At 44.8% G+C, this 15,768-nt stretch overlaps 1 protein-coding gene across 1 annotated transcript in view; it reads right to left on the bottom strand.

Moving 5' to 3' along the window:
• Nucleotides 1–15,768, bottom strand: part of LOC148473874 (inter-alpha-trypsin inhibitor heavy chain H3-like) — a 65,513-nt gene that overhangs the window by 27,748 nt on the left and 21,997 nt on the right. Inside the window, exons 13-15 of the mRNA XM_088459319.1 lie at nucleotides 11,739–11,920; nucleotides 9,648–9,674; nucleotides 8,383–8,409 (exon numbers count right to left, since the gene is read on the bottom strand). Of these exons, the coding sequence (XP_088315445.1) occupies nucleotides 8,383–8,409; nucleotides 9,648–9,674; nucleotides 11,739–11,920 (236 nt within the window). The remainder of the gene's footprint in view (nucleotides 1–8,382; nucleotides 8,410–9,647; nucleotides 9,675–11,738; nucleotides 11,921–15,768) is intronic.

Raw genomic sequence — 15,768 nt, 5'->3', positions numbered from 1 at the left:
CAGATGCTAGAGGTCCTTACTGGACCTCTAGTGTCTGTCTCCTCCTTGGCGGCGGCCATTTTCAGCAGATTCCATGCGTACTAGCCGTCCACAAGTGTCGGGAGAAGATGCTGAAAGCTGCATCTTCTACCGTGAAACCCCCTGGCAACAAGCATAAACCCCATGGCAACGAGCATAAACCCCATGGCAACGAGCATAAACCCCATGGCAACGAGTGTGAAACCCCCTGGCAATGAGCATGGAACCCCCGACAACGAGCAGGTCATTTTAAAGTAATTAGAAGCCTTACTGTGGGGCATAAAATGGTGTCGGGCAAATATGTAAGTGGCGCTTTGGTAATAGGCATTACCGTGTGTGGCATAATGTGTAATGGGCATTCTGGTGTGTGGAATAATGTAAGTCACTATGCCAGGGACATCTGACTAGTGCACTGCCTTATGGAGGAGCAAGGACAAAATCCAGGTGCGGGAAGGGAGGGGGCGCAAAATTGCTGCCTTGCCCCGTGTGACAGTTATCCTAGTTTCGGCCCTGTTCACTGTTACCTGCAGACACTCATTATTGTACCAGTGCAGCTAAGCACGTCTATATACTGTGCAGCCACACATCCAATCCCCTGCAGCCATACACTACATAGATCTGCTCTGCTGCAATGGATTTAAACCATCCTTTCTACCTTTTTTTGTTTTGTTTTTTTTGCTGCAGTGGATGTTTCCTTTAAGTAGTTATTTCTTATACAACAAACATTAATATTTTTTAAAATCTTTGTGCAGGAGAAACGCTAATAATATTGTTATGCTTTGTAGATCATTTATAATAAAATACAGTATATATACTTACATGGCCTATGATAAGTTGGATGCACTGGAAACATTTGACTTCCACCTACAAAAAAGTAAAAACTGGCACCTTATCACTTTTCACTCTGTCTCCTAACACTGCTTAGTAAATAGACCCCTAAGAGGTGAATGACTCTGAATAAACTGTAGATGTGTGCATTCAGTTACCGTGCTATAGTTACTGCGCTGTATGTGTGTGTCTGTGTGTGTCCTCACACACTGTGGCTTCAGTTGCATTGTACAGCCCCTCTCAGCGCGCCAAATCCTGGGCGTGCACCAAGTCTCTTTTTCATTCATAATGTGCGCCTTATTTACACAAATAAAATAGGGAGCGACAAAACTACTTTGCTGCAGGGCTGGGGCTTAAGGAGGATGTAAGAAAGGAAGCAATGTCCGCAGCCATTGTGGTTGCAGCAGACCAGTGTACGTAGGGGACGTGGAGATCAGCAGTCTCAGGCTCCGATGTGCGCATGCGCGAGACCCGGCTAGCGACGGGCGCTCCGTCGCTCCGGGTCTCGCACCAAAAGGGGGCGGCTGTCGATGTTGATCGACAGCTCGTCCCGTTTTGGAGGCGGGCAGGGGGGGTGGCTGGCCAAACGGAGGCGTTCCCGACGGAACTCCGGCCGTTTGGGGGCGGCCCCACTGACATCACAAGTGATGTCAGTGGGTGAGCTTCTGGCTCTATTAAGAGCCAGAAGCTCACTGGGGCTTGCAGGAACGAGACCCTACCGCAAGGGTCTTGTCGCAAGCCCCGATGGTCGACACCATCGCGACCATCACCTGGCCGCTCGCAATAGCTGTGGGTGGTCATCTACAGCTCTGCGAGCAGCCAGGAGGCCGCACAAAAAAAAAAAAAAAACACCCTGATTCAGAGCGAGCGTCTGGCTTTGAATCAGGTCCTCAGTGCGGGGCTGGGAGCCTACAGGTACGAGGAACCAGCCAGACGGAAGGGAAGTGCTGTGCCACGCTGTCATTTAGTGGGAGGAGCAACGTGATTCAAAGCAGAAACGGGGGATTGGGTCCCGACTGTTGGGAAAACACAGAACCGCAGCAAGGTTAACTAGATTTATTTACCATACTAAGGAGCTCATTCAGACCCACTCACTGGCAAAAAGGGGGCCGGATATTTAAAATAAGCGCTTGCACTGCGTAAGGACGCCCTCTATGTGTTAGCGAGCTACAGCACTGAGCGCTCGCAAGTGTTTAAAGACACCCCCTTGCCACTCACAACACACATCATCTCCTGGATTTGTTTGATTAATCGGTAACATCGAGAGCCATCGGAGCTGCTCGCAGCCCTTGAGGTAGCCCTACCCCGCCGCAAGCACTGCGATCAGTGCTGGCGGAAATACATGCAGGTGACGTGTACAATGACGCTACTTTGCTAATTATGTACGCCCTTTAAATGGCGCTTTGTTGGCCTGACACGCCCGCGTTTGCAATACCACTCCCCCCTTTACAAGCACCTTCCCCTATTACCACTCACAAATGGCACTGCCACTCAAAGCAGCGGGCAGTCTGTGTGCTACGAGCGCACGATTCCCCAACGCAGAGACTTGCTTGCGCACGCGCTCTGCGAAATAGACGCATGCGCACTGAGCAACAATCGCCCGGCAGCGAGCGATCGCACCTTGGCGACTGGGTCTAAATCAGGTCCTAAGCCCTATAGCTGACTGGGGGAAGACCCGGAACTGGCTGCAAAGTTACCGGAACAGATAGTACAGTATCTGCAACTACTGGAGGCAACGCACCATTCATGGCCAGAGTGCCTGAGCTTTACTCAGGAATATTCTGGCATATTTGAGGGCTAAAAAGAACAGAGGCTGATAAATGCAGAATAGTTCTGGTTTAAATAACAGTCAGTCAAAAGTAAACTAATCATAACAAGCGCTACAACTAAGTAACTAGACCAGAAACTTCTTACTGCTTATTGGAGAACTGTATGCAATTCCTGCTTTCTATTAATTTAATACTATACTGAACTGCTTATTGGAGAACTGTATGCAATTCCTACTTTCCTATTAATTTAATACTATACTGAACTGCTTATTGGAGAACTGTATGCAATTCCTACTTTCCTATTAATTTAATACTATACTGAACTGCTAATTGGAGAACTGTATGCAATTCCTACTTTCCTATTAATTTAATACTATACTGAACTGCTTATTGGAGAACTGTATGCAATTCCTGCTTTCCTATTAATTTAATACTATACTGAACTGCTTATTGGAGAACTGTATGCAATTCCTGCTTTCCTATTAATTTAATACTATACTGAACTGCTTATTGGAGAACTGTATGCAATTCTTGCTTTTCTATTAATGCTATACTGAACTGCTTACTGCTTATTGATGATGTACCGCATGCAATTATACAGAAGCTATTTGACCATTCCCCTGATGCTATGCAGTTCTGTGTATTGGTTATTAGACTCATGCAATTATACAGAAGCTGTTTGACCATTCCCCTGATGCTATGCGGTTCTGCGTATTGGTTATTAGACTCATGCAATTATACAGAAGCTATTTGACCATTCCCCTGATGCTATGCAGTTCTGTGTATTGGTTATTAGACTCATGCAATTATACAGAAGCTGTTTGACCATTCCCCTGATGCTATGCAGTTCTGTGTATTGGTTATTAGACTCATGCAATTATACAGAAGCTGTTTGACCATTCCCCTGATGCTATGCGGTTCTGCGTATTGGTTATTAGACTCATGCAATTATACAGAAGCTGTTTGACCATTCCTCTGATTCTATGCGGTTCTGCGTATTGGTTATTAGACTCATGCAATTATACAGAAGCTGTTTGACCATTCCCCTGATTCTATGCGGTTCTGCGTATTGGTTATTAGACTCATGCAATTATACAGAAGCTGTTTGACCATTCCCCTGATTCTATGCGGTTCTGCGTATTGGTTATTAGACTCATGCAATTATACAGAAGCTGTTGGACCATTTCCCTGATGCTATGCGGTTCTGCGTATTGGTTATTAGACTCATGCAATTATACAGAAGCTGTTTGACCATTCCCCTGATGCTATGCGGTTCTGCGTATTGGTTATTAGACACATGCATTTATAGAAAGTCCAGGTTGTTTACTCATCTGTGTTTTGTTCAACTACTTTTTGGTAAAAGACATTTAGATGTCTCTGCAGAAGATAATTTGCCATTCAATATAGGCTGTGCTAACTTGTTCATGGTAAATTTATTTCATGTAAAGCAGTAAGTGCCCATTTAAAAAGGATATGCTATATTGTTTCTAGGGTTACATCATTGGTCCTCTGATAAAGATTGGTATATTTGCTGAATCTTCTTTACATTGTTGCAAATTGTAAGATAAGTGATTCTTTCGCTAAGGTGGGGAGATAATTATCTGCATTTCTGGAATATGTATGTATTATGAGAATATGCACATACTTACCGATATCGTAGTGTCCTCCTGGGAAGTGCAGAACCAGAGCGTTAGGTCATACAGACATTTGTAAGATAAAGAAAAACTGGTTAAACCTATTCAGGGCAGGCTTATTTATGTAATTTAGTTCCGTACCAGATTTTTCAGCTTTTTCCAAAAACTTGCATGAACTAGCTGCAAATTACGTAACAGGAGGTACCAAGATGGTTAACATCCCTACCTCTACATACTTTGGCTTCATAAACAGTACAGATGACTTTACGAATGTGATGATTTAGGTAAAAATAATTCCACACAAAAGAGGTGGCTTTTTTGGTCTTTTGCCCAGGAATGACAATGGCTTTCTTTTTATCACGACCATGATTTGCTGCCACTGGTGGCTGACTTACTTTGGCACAAACAACATCCTCATCTGCATCAAAAACACAAATATCCCCCTCACCCTGTTGCACTTCCACTGTAGCATCCTCAATTTCCATGTCACCATCTTTACTTGTGCTGCACATCCCTACATTTGCAGAGGGTGCAGAAATGATGGAAGGAGGCTTCTTAAAGAGTACAGTGTCGGAAATGTCAGACTTAGACATAGCACTCGTGGACACTCCTCAGGAATTTGTGAAGTTTGTGAACATACAGTATGCTCTTCAGCCTTAGTTTTGTTTTGGTGAACTGATTTGACTGGTGACATATGTAGACTTAGGGGGTCTATGTACTAAGCCTTGAAGAGAGATAAAGTGGACAGAGATAAAGTACTAACCAATCACCTCCTAACAGTAATTTTTTCAAACACAGCCTGCAAAGTGACAGTTAGGAGCTGATTGGTTGGCACTTTATCTCAATCCACTTTATTTCTCTCTAAGGCTTAGTACATAGTCCCCTCAGAGTGAGAAGGTATTGCATGTGAGGTTTCAGAAGATGCCTGACTTTGTTTGTCCCTGGCTTCTGCAAAAGGCATTCTAGTGCATGAAACATCAGTAGCAGGACCCCCACTTGCAAAGGAAGGCCATGGCCTGATCCTTTCCTTGCCACTGCGTATGGTGTATGGAATGTGGCAATTTACAATTTTTTGGCATACAATTTTCCCTTTCTTATAAGAGATGATGTTTTCTTTAACATTGTGAAATATTGTTTAGATTTCAGGTGCCCTTTACTAAATTTAATTTCCCCTTGTCCGTCTTTAGTAGATGTTGAAGTACTACCATGACTGCTGGCAGCAGCCACAGCACTAGTACTGGGTAGCTGCTCCTGCTCTTCTATCAACTGAGCCATATCGAATCACAGTGCTCCTCGTATAAGGGGGCACTCTAATGATGTTATATTTATAGTACACAAGTTTTATAATTTTATTGTTTGATAACAGTGACTGAACACACAACACAGTGCCTCACTGCACCCCTAATAAGGGTGGCACGTTAATGATGTTATATTTTTTAGCAAACAAGTCTTTTATTATTACAATTTTTTTTTAACAGTGCCACACAGCAAACAGCTCCCCTAGTATAAGCCGGGAGGCACCCTATTAATGATGTTATTTTTTTTAATACACAAGTTTTATATTAAACTTGTGTGACTGTGCCAGGAGTGTACACTCAAAGTCGCTGTTGCTATTCAAACACACAGTATCAGAAATGTCTTGGAAAAGGGAGTTCCCAGGCGGTGATTGGGATGTAACTAAACAGACACACAGAAATAAGGAGATTAAGCATCTGAGCACCCGCAACGCGCCCATAAGACTGAGCTACTCTGTGCGTCTGAATAGCCACCTCCCAGTCATTGCTCAGCACATTGCCAAGATATCGCGCATCTTAATCACAGCTGCGCCTCTGTGCATACACATAGCGGAATGCATGCACTGTGCGACTATTTAGCAACTTAGTGGAACGCACAGTTGAAAAACATTGACCATTGGTACAAATATCGGAATTGTGGTTTGCGTGCGACTCAGAATTCAGCCTGTAACGGAGAATGATTACTTCTATCTTGCTTCTGGTAGTTGGATGGAAACATTCTTGACAGCAGCCCTGATTTATGTCATTAACAGATAATGATGAGCTCAGAGCAGGTCAGTGTCACAGTGGCCGGTGCTGATTTACGCTGTGATAGCCCCGTGTGCGTTATCATCCTTATTAGAGATGTACGGATTTCTGAAATCCGAACACACCCAAATTTAGGGGTACTGAGTAGAACCGGGTCAAGGTTTGGATTCACTTTTGTGACCCGTTTCGGATTTGCTGTCTGTTCGGAATTCGGATTTAAAAACCGAAACTTGGATTTGGAATTTTAGCAGATTTTTTATAAATTTTTATGCGAATCCAAAACACGAAAATTAATCCAGATCCAAAACCAAAAACACGGCGGTCCGCGCACATGTCTTATTCTTATACAAACTTGCCAAAGAAGGTTAAGGAACAAGGAGGAGCAAGTCAGGTTGCGATTCTTACCATAATGATGTACAACTGTAACATAAAATAAATAAACAGCAAGTTAAATGCTGTAATCGATCTGCATCATGTCTGACAAAATTCATTCAAGCAAAAAAAATGTTCAACAAGATTAAACCAAATGTTAAGCTGGGTACACATAGGACCTCATTCAGAGCTGCTCGCAAAATGCGAGCGCTCGCTCTGAATGAGGGCGGAAGCTTCACATTTAAAATCCGGCCTCCTGGCCGCTCGCTAAGCTGTGGGTGACCACCCACAGCTTTAGCGAGTGACCAGGTTGATCGTCGCGATAGTCAAGACCATCGCGACCATCGGGGCTTGCGACGAGACCCTTGTGATAGGGCCTCGTCTGCCGCAAGCCCCAGTGAACCCCCAAATGGCAGGCGTTCTTTCGGGAACGCCTCCGTTTGGCCAGCCACCCCCCCACCCCGCCTATAAAACGGTGCGAGCTGTTGATCACCATCCATAGCCGCCCCTTTTGTAGTGAGCCCCGGAGCGAGAGAATTTCTCTCTCTTTCCGGGGCTTGCGCACGCGCAGTGTGGCCGGATCACAATGATATATCATGCGGATCGCATAGTGTGTACGCCCAATCGCACGTGCACGTGGGTCATTCATCACATCAGCAGATGGGACAATGCAATGAATGCCGCCATGCTGCTAAATGCAGCACGGAATGACACATCGCGTTGGTTGCACAATGCGCTCTGCGGACAGGCACTTCTGCATTCCGTGGTGTATAAATACAGCTGGGTACGATGAAAGTGCCAATTTATCAATTTGAGATTGAATTTCTGGAATAACAATAAAATTATAGGGGGGATTCCATTTAGAAACAGCTCATGGCAACCAAATTAATTGTCTTTTCTGAGACACTACTGTTCTTTCTGACATGTAGCTGAAATATATATTAAAAAAAACCACTTACCTCGATTCATCAAATCTGTGTCTGTATCTATAAGTAATAAAATAGAATTAGTAAATTACTATATAATAATGCAACAAAAATATAATTCAGTCTTAATTGTACGTTTTTTTTTTTAAGTGTGTCTTATTAAACATTCACATATTATAACAAATTTATATACTACTTGTGTTTTACAAAGGCTTTTTTTAGTTTTTATTTCTTTTTAGTTTTCTGTAATAGCAAAAAAAAATACAATCACTACACACCAAGTACAAAAAAAAATGTCTCCAAAGAAATAGATTTATATTAGGGATGTGCAGGCTCGGATAGGTTCGAGTTTGCACGCCGAGTTCGGATTTTTCCCTCCAAAAAAACGGAACTCAGAAAGAGGCTAAACGTCATCTTGCATGGACAAACATTATCATTCCTGGACTTTTGTCCAGGAATGATGACGTTTGTCCATGCAAGATGACGTTTGTCCAGGAATGATGATGTTTGTCCATGCAAGATGACGTTTTGCCTCTTTCTGAGTTCCGTTGTTTTGGAGGGAATAATCCGAACTCGGCGTGCAAACTCGAACCTATCCGAGCCTGCACATCCCTAATTTATATAACTGTATTTATTACAGTTTTATGTCTATATACAATTTTTTTTTTTTACTATTTATACTAACTTCAAAAATGATAATGTTTTATGATATACTGGCAGAAAACACAACTACCAGAGTTCCGATGCATCAAAACAACAGTCATACTTTACAGAAAGTCAATAAGAACCATACCGTCTTCGGCATCGTAAAGCATCACATCTGCAAAGAAATATAAAATACAGGACCAATGGGTTTAGTATCATTGATGTGTGTGTTCAAATTTACAGAGGTCTGGTTGACAGATTTGTTATGTTAAATCAAAAGTCTTAATCAACTTACAAATCATTTATCCCTTTGTTATAACGCAAAGGGCTCGATCCTATTAGCTGCGATGATCTCGCCAGTGCGAGTCATTGCGGCATAGGCTGCACTTTACGGCTGCCCGGATTCGCAGAATTTTACTCGCAGTTCCCTAGGGCTCCAAACAAAATTCAGCGAATTCGGGCTCGGAGCGGACCACTAAGTGTGTAAGGTGCCGGTCCGTTGCCGGAGTTGTAACGCAACTCTCACCCTTCACACATAATAAGATTGACCCCAAAGAGGAATTTACAGAGATGCTTTGGAGCATACTGTAGTTGTTGTTTATAATGTCAATTGTTTCACTTGCTTTCCACATTGAATATACTGTGCAGAAACAACATCAAGATATTCCACTCAACTGGCCTCATTATAATAGACACAATAAACAAACAACACATATAACAATATAAAAAGATAAATACACCCATAGAAACAGCATTTTCAATGGTAGCAATAGACCATATATAATGGCCATCTGCCTAATGCTGGCCATACACACTACAATTATAGGGGCAAGCCGCCTGATATCGGTGGATCGCCCCAATAATTGTAGCGTGTGGGGGGCCGAGGGTTAAATATTGCTCGGTCGGGCATGCCGGATTTACGGCCGCATCGGGCAGTGTATGCCCAGCCACGGCCGACAGACAGACATCTCCTGTGTTCCTTCCTACGGAAGGAACAGGGAAATGTCTCCTCCCCCGGGGGCGGAGCTCAGATGTTGGGCTAATACACTGTGAGAAATCTCACAGTATATGCCGCGGACATCTGCGGCTGGCAGGCTCCCAGATAATATGTCTGTCGGCCGTGTATGCCCAGCATAAGTGAGCTGATCGGTGCGACTTCGGTAGCTCAGAGATCCCTATGTTATTCCAGGACCTACTAATCCTCATCTGAGATGCCGCGGCCAATGCTACTTACATATGTACTCAGATAATTGGCAAGTCTGCCCCCCATCACTGCCCACCACCCCAATGAAGACTAAACCAAAGAGAGAAAACCTTGACGGCCAAGGGACACGCATTGGACCGATCACGTTACGATGCATCAAAGCTCAACCATAGTGATCATATTCTACAGCAGGTCCATAAGAAACATACCGTCAAAGTCGTCGTAACCTCTCTGATCTGCAAAAAGAAATATACAATACAGGACCAATAAATTTATTATCATTAGTATGGAGGGTCATGACGAGTGTGCAAATTTGCAGAGGTCTAATTCAATATCGCAGCTAGATAGGGGCCTCTTAGAATCGCCAGATCGTCCACGGAACGGACGCTCTAATCTTCTATAGCGGAGCCCAAAATAGCCCAAATCCACTTACACAGTGCGCAGCATTATTTATCCCATCTCTAATAGTAACATTCCCAGATAGTGAATCAAGGGAAACGTTTGCGTATTAAACTTATTAGTTGAAGTGAACATTGTTATTTTTTTGTCCATATTATGGTTCTGATTCAGGGGTGGGCGCTAATGGACACGCTGCGGCACGTTCTTATAAATTCGCAATGGCAATAATATGCAAATGCTAGTTTCAGCCTCCCCCTCCCATAAGTGCGAGTGCCGGAGATTGCGAGCCCTGAGACCCTCACTTTCACTGGCCATGGACAGTAGAAATCCACACACTCCACCATCGGTGCATCATTGCGATTGACCATCAACACTTATGACGCCCTATGGCTGACGCAGTGTCTTCTCTAAACACGGCCTCTGTGGCTGCAGCTCTGTGTTTGAGAACGCAGCCGCGTTCCCTGACACGCCCATAACACGGCCATTTTTTTTTTGCATTCACTTAAGGCCACCTCCCAGACACCGCCAAGGAACGCCCATGCCTTTCCACCAGCATTCCAAATGAGTGCGATCGCATACCCCACCGCGGTCCCTGCATACACTCAGCGGCACGCATGCGCCGTAGGGGTTTCCAGGTCTTTTTGCACATGCGCTAGAGCAAATAACTGCTGATGCACGTTAACACTGCGTCCACCTTAAATCAGCCCCTTTGTGTCACTTTGTCATTGTTTCTGTGTGCGAATATTTCAGGACGGTAATGGCTGCGTCATGCGTCAGGTAAACATGTCCTGCCCATGATCTCTGCCCCCTAGTAAAGTATCCCGGAGATGAGAAACTTGGTGCTACTACAACAATTAACAGTGAGGGCCGTATTCAATCTGGAGCGAAAAGCCGTTTTCAGCGAATCCTTTTCGCCGATGACATAATTTTTGCAGATTTCACTTATCCCCGTATTCAATTTTAGCGTCTTTTCGCCGGTGCGAGAACGCAATGCAATGTAATAGGCGAAAAAGTTTCGCCTATGAATACCTGGCAGAAAAAACTGCACAATTGGGGCTTTGGGGTGCAGAAGTGTGGAAACCACTCTGCACCCTTTGTACACCCCCCTTGAAGCTAACTGCGTCAAAAAACGCAGAAAAAAAACAAAAAGGACACCCCAAAAAAGCACTTTGAAAAAGTGAGCGAAAAAGTCCAAAGTGGGGGTACAACTTCAAAAACTTATGAAATAGCCTTTGGGGGGGGGTCTGCAAGTATGGGGGAGGGTTTTTTTTATTTCAGGTGCTTGCTGAAGGTGCGTTTTTTTGGGTGCACTTTAAAGCTTGAATTTAATAATTTTGAACTATGCTTGCACCCAGTTTCATGTACCACAAATATGATGGGACTAGTTATTTTTCCCCAAAAATACTATTCTTCACCACTTGCTCAAAGACGCTAAACAGCACCTATTGAGACCATTTAAAAAACCCAAATACCTTTAGCAGGGTTATTCGGGGGTACCCATAGCGAACCCCCATGTCAGAGCATCTTTAGGGGGGTGTGAGGCTGATTTTCCCAAAAACTACAGGACTTTTCACTGATTTTGTTTTCGCCGGGTCACGTTTTTGCCAATTTGGAATTGAATACGGGGATACACGGGGAGGCGCGTGATAAGTTTTTGCCGGCAAAACCTCTGATGATGGCGAAAAGTCTGGCAACGGACTTTTCGCTACGAATTGAATACGACCCTGAGTGTTCATTCTGCTGCCTGACGGGGCGACTGCAATGGCGTCGTAGGAGTTTTTAGGGATTTTTACGCTGAATCAGACCCAATGTAGCGTATCGGTTGCTGTTAAATGACAGATAGTTTGCGCATTTGTGTCTTGTTGATATGTGAACCTCCTGACCAATACAACGTCCGTTACCGATGAGCACATACTTACCACCGCCTTCAAGGGGCTTATTGGCTACAAGTTCTTTCTTCTCCTTCTCTTCCTCCGGTGACGTCACAACCATTGAGGTTAGCGGCGTCACAAAATTGTACTTCAAGGACAGATTGAGGGCTTTCTCCGTTACCTGGTGTTTTTCTTCCCCCTCCATGGAAATTCTACCGTGAGGACACAGATTATTACCGCCGGCCCATGGTAGGTGCATCTTACATATGTATATCCCATTATATGACTTTACTACTCGATGATCACCAAGTTGAATTGAACTGAAATAACGCAGTAGGAGATTTTGGCCCCCATTTACTAACAAGTTTTATCACCAAAACGAGTGATACATGTCACTGTGTGTGATAAATGGTGCTCCAGCCAATCAGCTCCCAACTGTCATTTTTTAACAGTTGACAGTTGGGAGCTGATTGGCTGGAGCACCATTTATCACACACAGTGACAGTTGGGAGCTGATTGGCTGGAGCACCATTTATCACACACAGTGACAGTTGGGAGCTGATTGGCTGGAGCACCATTTATCACACACAGTGACAGTTGGGAGCTGATTGGCTGGAGCACCATTTATCACACACAGTGACAGTTGGGAGCTGATTGGCTGGAGCACCATTTATCACACACAGTGACAGTTGGGAGCTGATTGGCTGGAGCACCATTTATCATACACAGTGACAGTTGGGAGCTGATTGGCTGGAGCACCATTTATCACACATAGTGACAGTTGGGAGCTGATTGGCTGGAGCACCATTTATCATACACAGTGACAGTTGGGAGCTGATTGGCTGGAGCACCATTTATCACACACAGTGACAGTTGGGAGCTGATTGGCTGGAGCACCATTTATCACACACAGTGACAGTTGGGAGCTGATTGGCTGGAGCACCATTTATCACACACAGTGACAGTTGGGAGCTGATTGGCTGGAGCACCATTTATCACACACAGTGACAGTTGGGAGCTGATTGGCTGGAGCACCATTTATCATACACAGTGACAGTTGGGAGCTGATTGGCTGGAGCACCATTTATCATACACAGTGACAGTTGGGAGCTGATTGGCTGGAGCACCATTTATCACACACAGTGACAGTTGGGAGCTGATTGGCTGGAGCACCATTTATCACACATAGTGACAGTTGGGAGCTGATTGGCTGGAGCACCATTTATTATACACAGTGACAGATGGGAGCTGATTGCCTGGAGCACCATTTATCATACACAGTGACAGTTGGGAGCTGATTGGCTGGAGCACCATTTATCACACACAGTGACAGTTGGGAGCTGATTGGCTGGAGCACCATTTATCACACACAGTGACAGTTGGGAGCTGATTGGCTGGAGCACCATTTATCATACACAGTGACAGTTGGGAGCTGATTGGCTGGAGCACCATTTATCACACACAGTGACAGTTGGGAGCTGATTGGCTGGAGCACCATTTATCATACACAGTGACAGTTGGGAGCTGATTGGCTGGAGCACCATTTATCACACACAGTGACAGTTGGGGCCTGATTGGCTGGAGCACCATTTATCATACACAGTGACAGTTGGGAGCTGATTGGCTGGAGCACCATTTATCATACACAGTGACAGTTGGGAGCTGATTGGCTGGAGCACCATTTATCACACACAGTGACAGTTGGGAGCTGATTGGCTGGAGCACCATTTATCACACACAGTGACAGTTGGGAGCTGATTGGCTGGAGCACCATTTATCACACACAGTGACAGTTGGGAGCTGATTGGCTGGAGCACCATTTATCACACACAGTGACAGTTGGGAGCTGATTGGCTGGAGCACCATTTATCATACACAGTGACAGTTGGGAGCTGATTGGCTGGAGCACCATTTATCATACACAGTGACAGTTGGGAGCTGATTGGCTGGAGCACCATTTATCATACACAGTGACAGTTGGGAGCTGATTGGCTGGAGCACCATTTATCACACACAGTGACAGTTGGGAGCTGATTGGCTGGAGCACCATTTATCACACATAGTGACAGTTGGGAGCTGATTGGCTGGAGCACCATTTATTATACACAGTGACAGATGGGAGCTGATTGGCTGGAGCACCATTTATCATACACAGTGACAGTTGGGAGCTGATTGGCTGGAGCACCATTTATCACACACAGTGACAGTTGGGAGCTGATTGGCTGGAGCACCATTTATCACACACAGTGACAGTTGGGAGCTGATTGGCTGGAGCACCATTTATCATACACAGTGACAGTTGGGAGCTGATTGGCTGGAGCACCATTTATCACACACAGTGACAGTTGGGAGCTGATTGGCTGGAGCACCATTTATCATACACAGTGACAGTTGGGAGCTGATTGGCTGGAGCACCATTTATCACACACAGTGACAGTTGGGGCCTGATTGGCTGGAGCACCATTTATCATACACAGTGACAGTTGGGAGCTGATTGGCTGGAGCACCATTTATTATACACAGTGACAGTTGGGAGCTGATTGGCTGGAGCACCATTTATCACACACAGTGACAGTTGGGAGCTGATTGGCTGGAGCACCATTTATCACACACAGTGACAGTTGGGAGCTGATTGGCTGGAGCGCCATTTATCACACACAGTGACATGTATCACTCTTTTTGGTGATAAAACTCGTTAGTAAATGAGGCCCTCTATAGGCTCTGCACCATACATTATTTCCTAATTCACTGACTATGTGGAATTGGATATTCACATATAATGTATTCTTAAGCAGTTAAGCAGACTAATCAAACATTTCACTGTTGTAACTTTAAAATGGGGACAAAGTGCATCCAATATTTTGAGCAGAATTCAGAAAAAAAATACAAATAATTTTTTTTTTTTTGTAAAAAGAGTCTGGTCCGCCAAATGTCTAAAATGTTTAATTACAGAGAGTCAGGATGAGATAACGTTATTTATAGCATTTCATTTTTTGACGTAGCTACATGAGCAAATAATGAGTCTGAGCCTCTAGCCCCCCCCCCAACACACATGTGGGCACTGACACACACTCATACGCACACACACACACACAGGATTGCAGAGGAGAAGAGGGGATTATGGGAGAAAACAATAACAATGGCGCAGTTGGCAATCTATAGTCTATGGGCCTCATTCTGAGTTGGAAGCAGAGTGACTAAGGGCCTGATTCAGCAAGGAATGCATGGATGCAGACGCACGCAATTGTCCGATGTTCGCGGTATGCGTCTGGCTCACAGTGTGCGAACTGCTCACTGCGTCCACAAAAGCGAGCGCAGTGAATACTCATACTCAAGGATAAAGTGATTGACAGGAAGTGCCGTTCGTGGGTGGATATGCGGAGTGGTCGGCCGAACGCAGGTGTGCCAGTGCATTGGGACGGCGTTACAGGGGCGTGCATAACTTATCCACTGCCTGGCCATACGCAGCCTCATAGCGTGCGCTGAAGTTAGCAGTTCTCGAGTGAGGTCTGACCTGCCTTATCTGCACGTATGGGTCCGATGTTACCGATTATTTCGCTATGTGGCCCAAGAATACGGATGTGGGTAAAGGGAAGTCGCAATGCGACTGCAAACTTTTGCATCTCATCGCTAATATTAGCAACTGTGGTGCGTGCGTTCTAGCAGAATAGCGATCCGTGCTGAATCAGGCCCAATGCGCGCTCCCACGGGGTAGTCTGTCGCATTTTCAGATATACCGTACATGCTGCTCAGTCTGAGGATGTGACTGGCGATGAATAATCTATCGTGCGCTCATTCACCAATTCGCGTGATGCCCGCCGGCTGGGTACAAACATCGTCTAGTGTGTACCCAGCTTAGGTCATTTGCTGTAATCATCCAACCAGGTCTTCCCGCCTCCGCAGTCATCCCCTGAAATATCCTTGTTATTTACCGATCAGTCTTTCTGGGCCCATAATAACACTGTTACTAACTAAGTATGACCTAATTGGCCAGCAGGAGTGCAGTATATTTAGTGTCACCTTTATAGGAGCTAGAAAAACCCTGCGTTAGGAATATTAT

This window comes from Taudactylus pleione, unplaced genomic scaffold (assembly GCF_031769625.1).
Source record: "Taudactylus pleione unplaced genomic scaffold, aTauple2 ptg000905l, whole genome shotgun sequence".
In the NCBI taxonomy this organism is placed as follows: domain Eukaryota; kingdom Metazoa; phylum Chordata; class Amphibia; order Anura; family Myobatrachidae; genus Taudactylus; species Taudactylus pleione.
The sequence above is the reverse complement of the archived record's forward strand: the minus strand, read 5'-3'. Positions and strand labels throughout refer to the sequence as shown.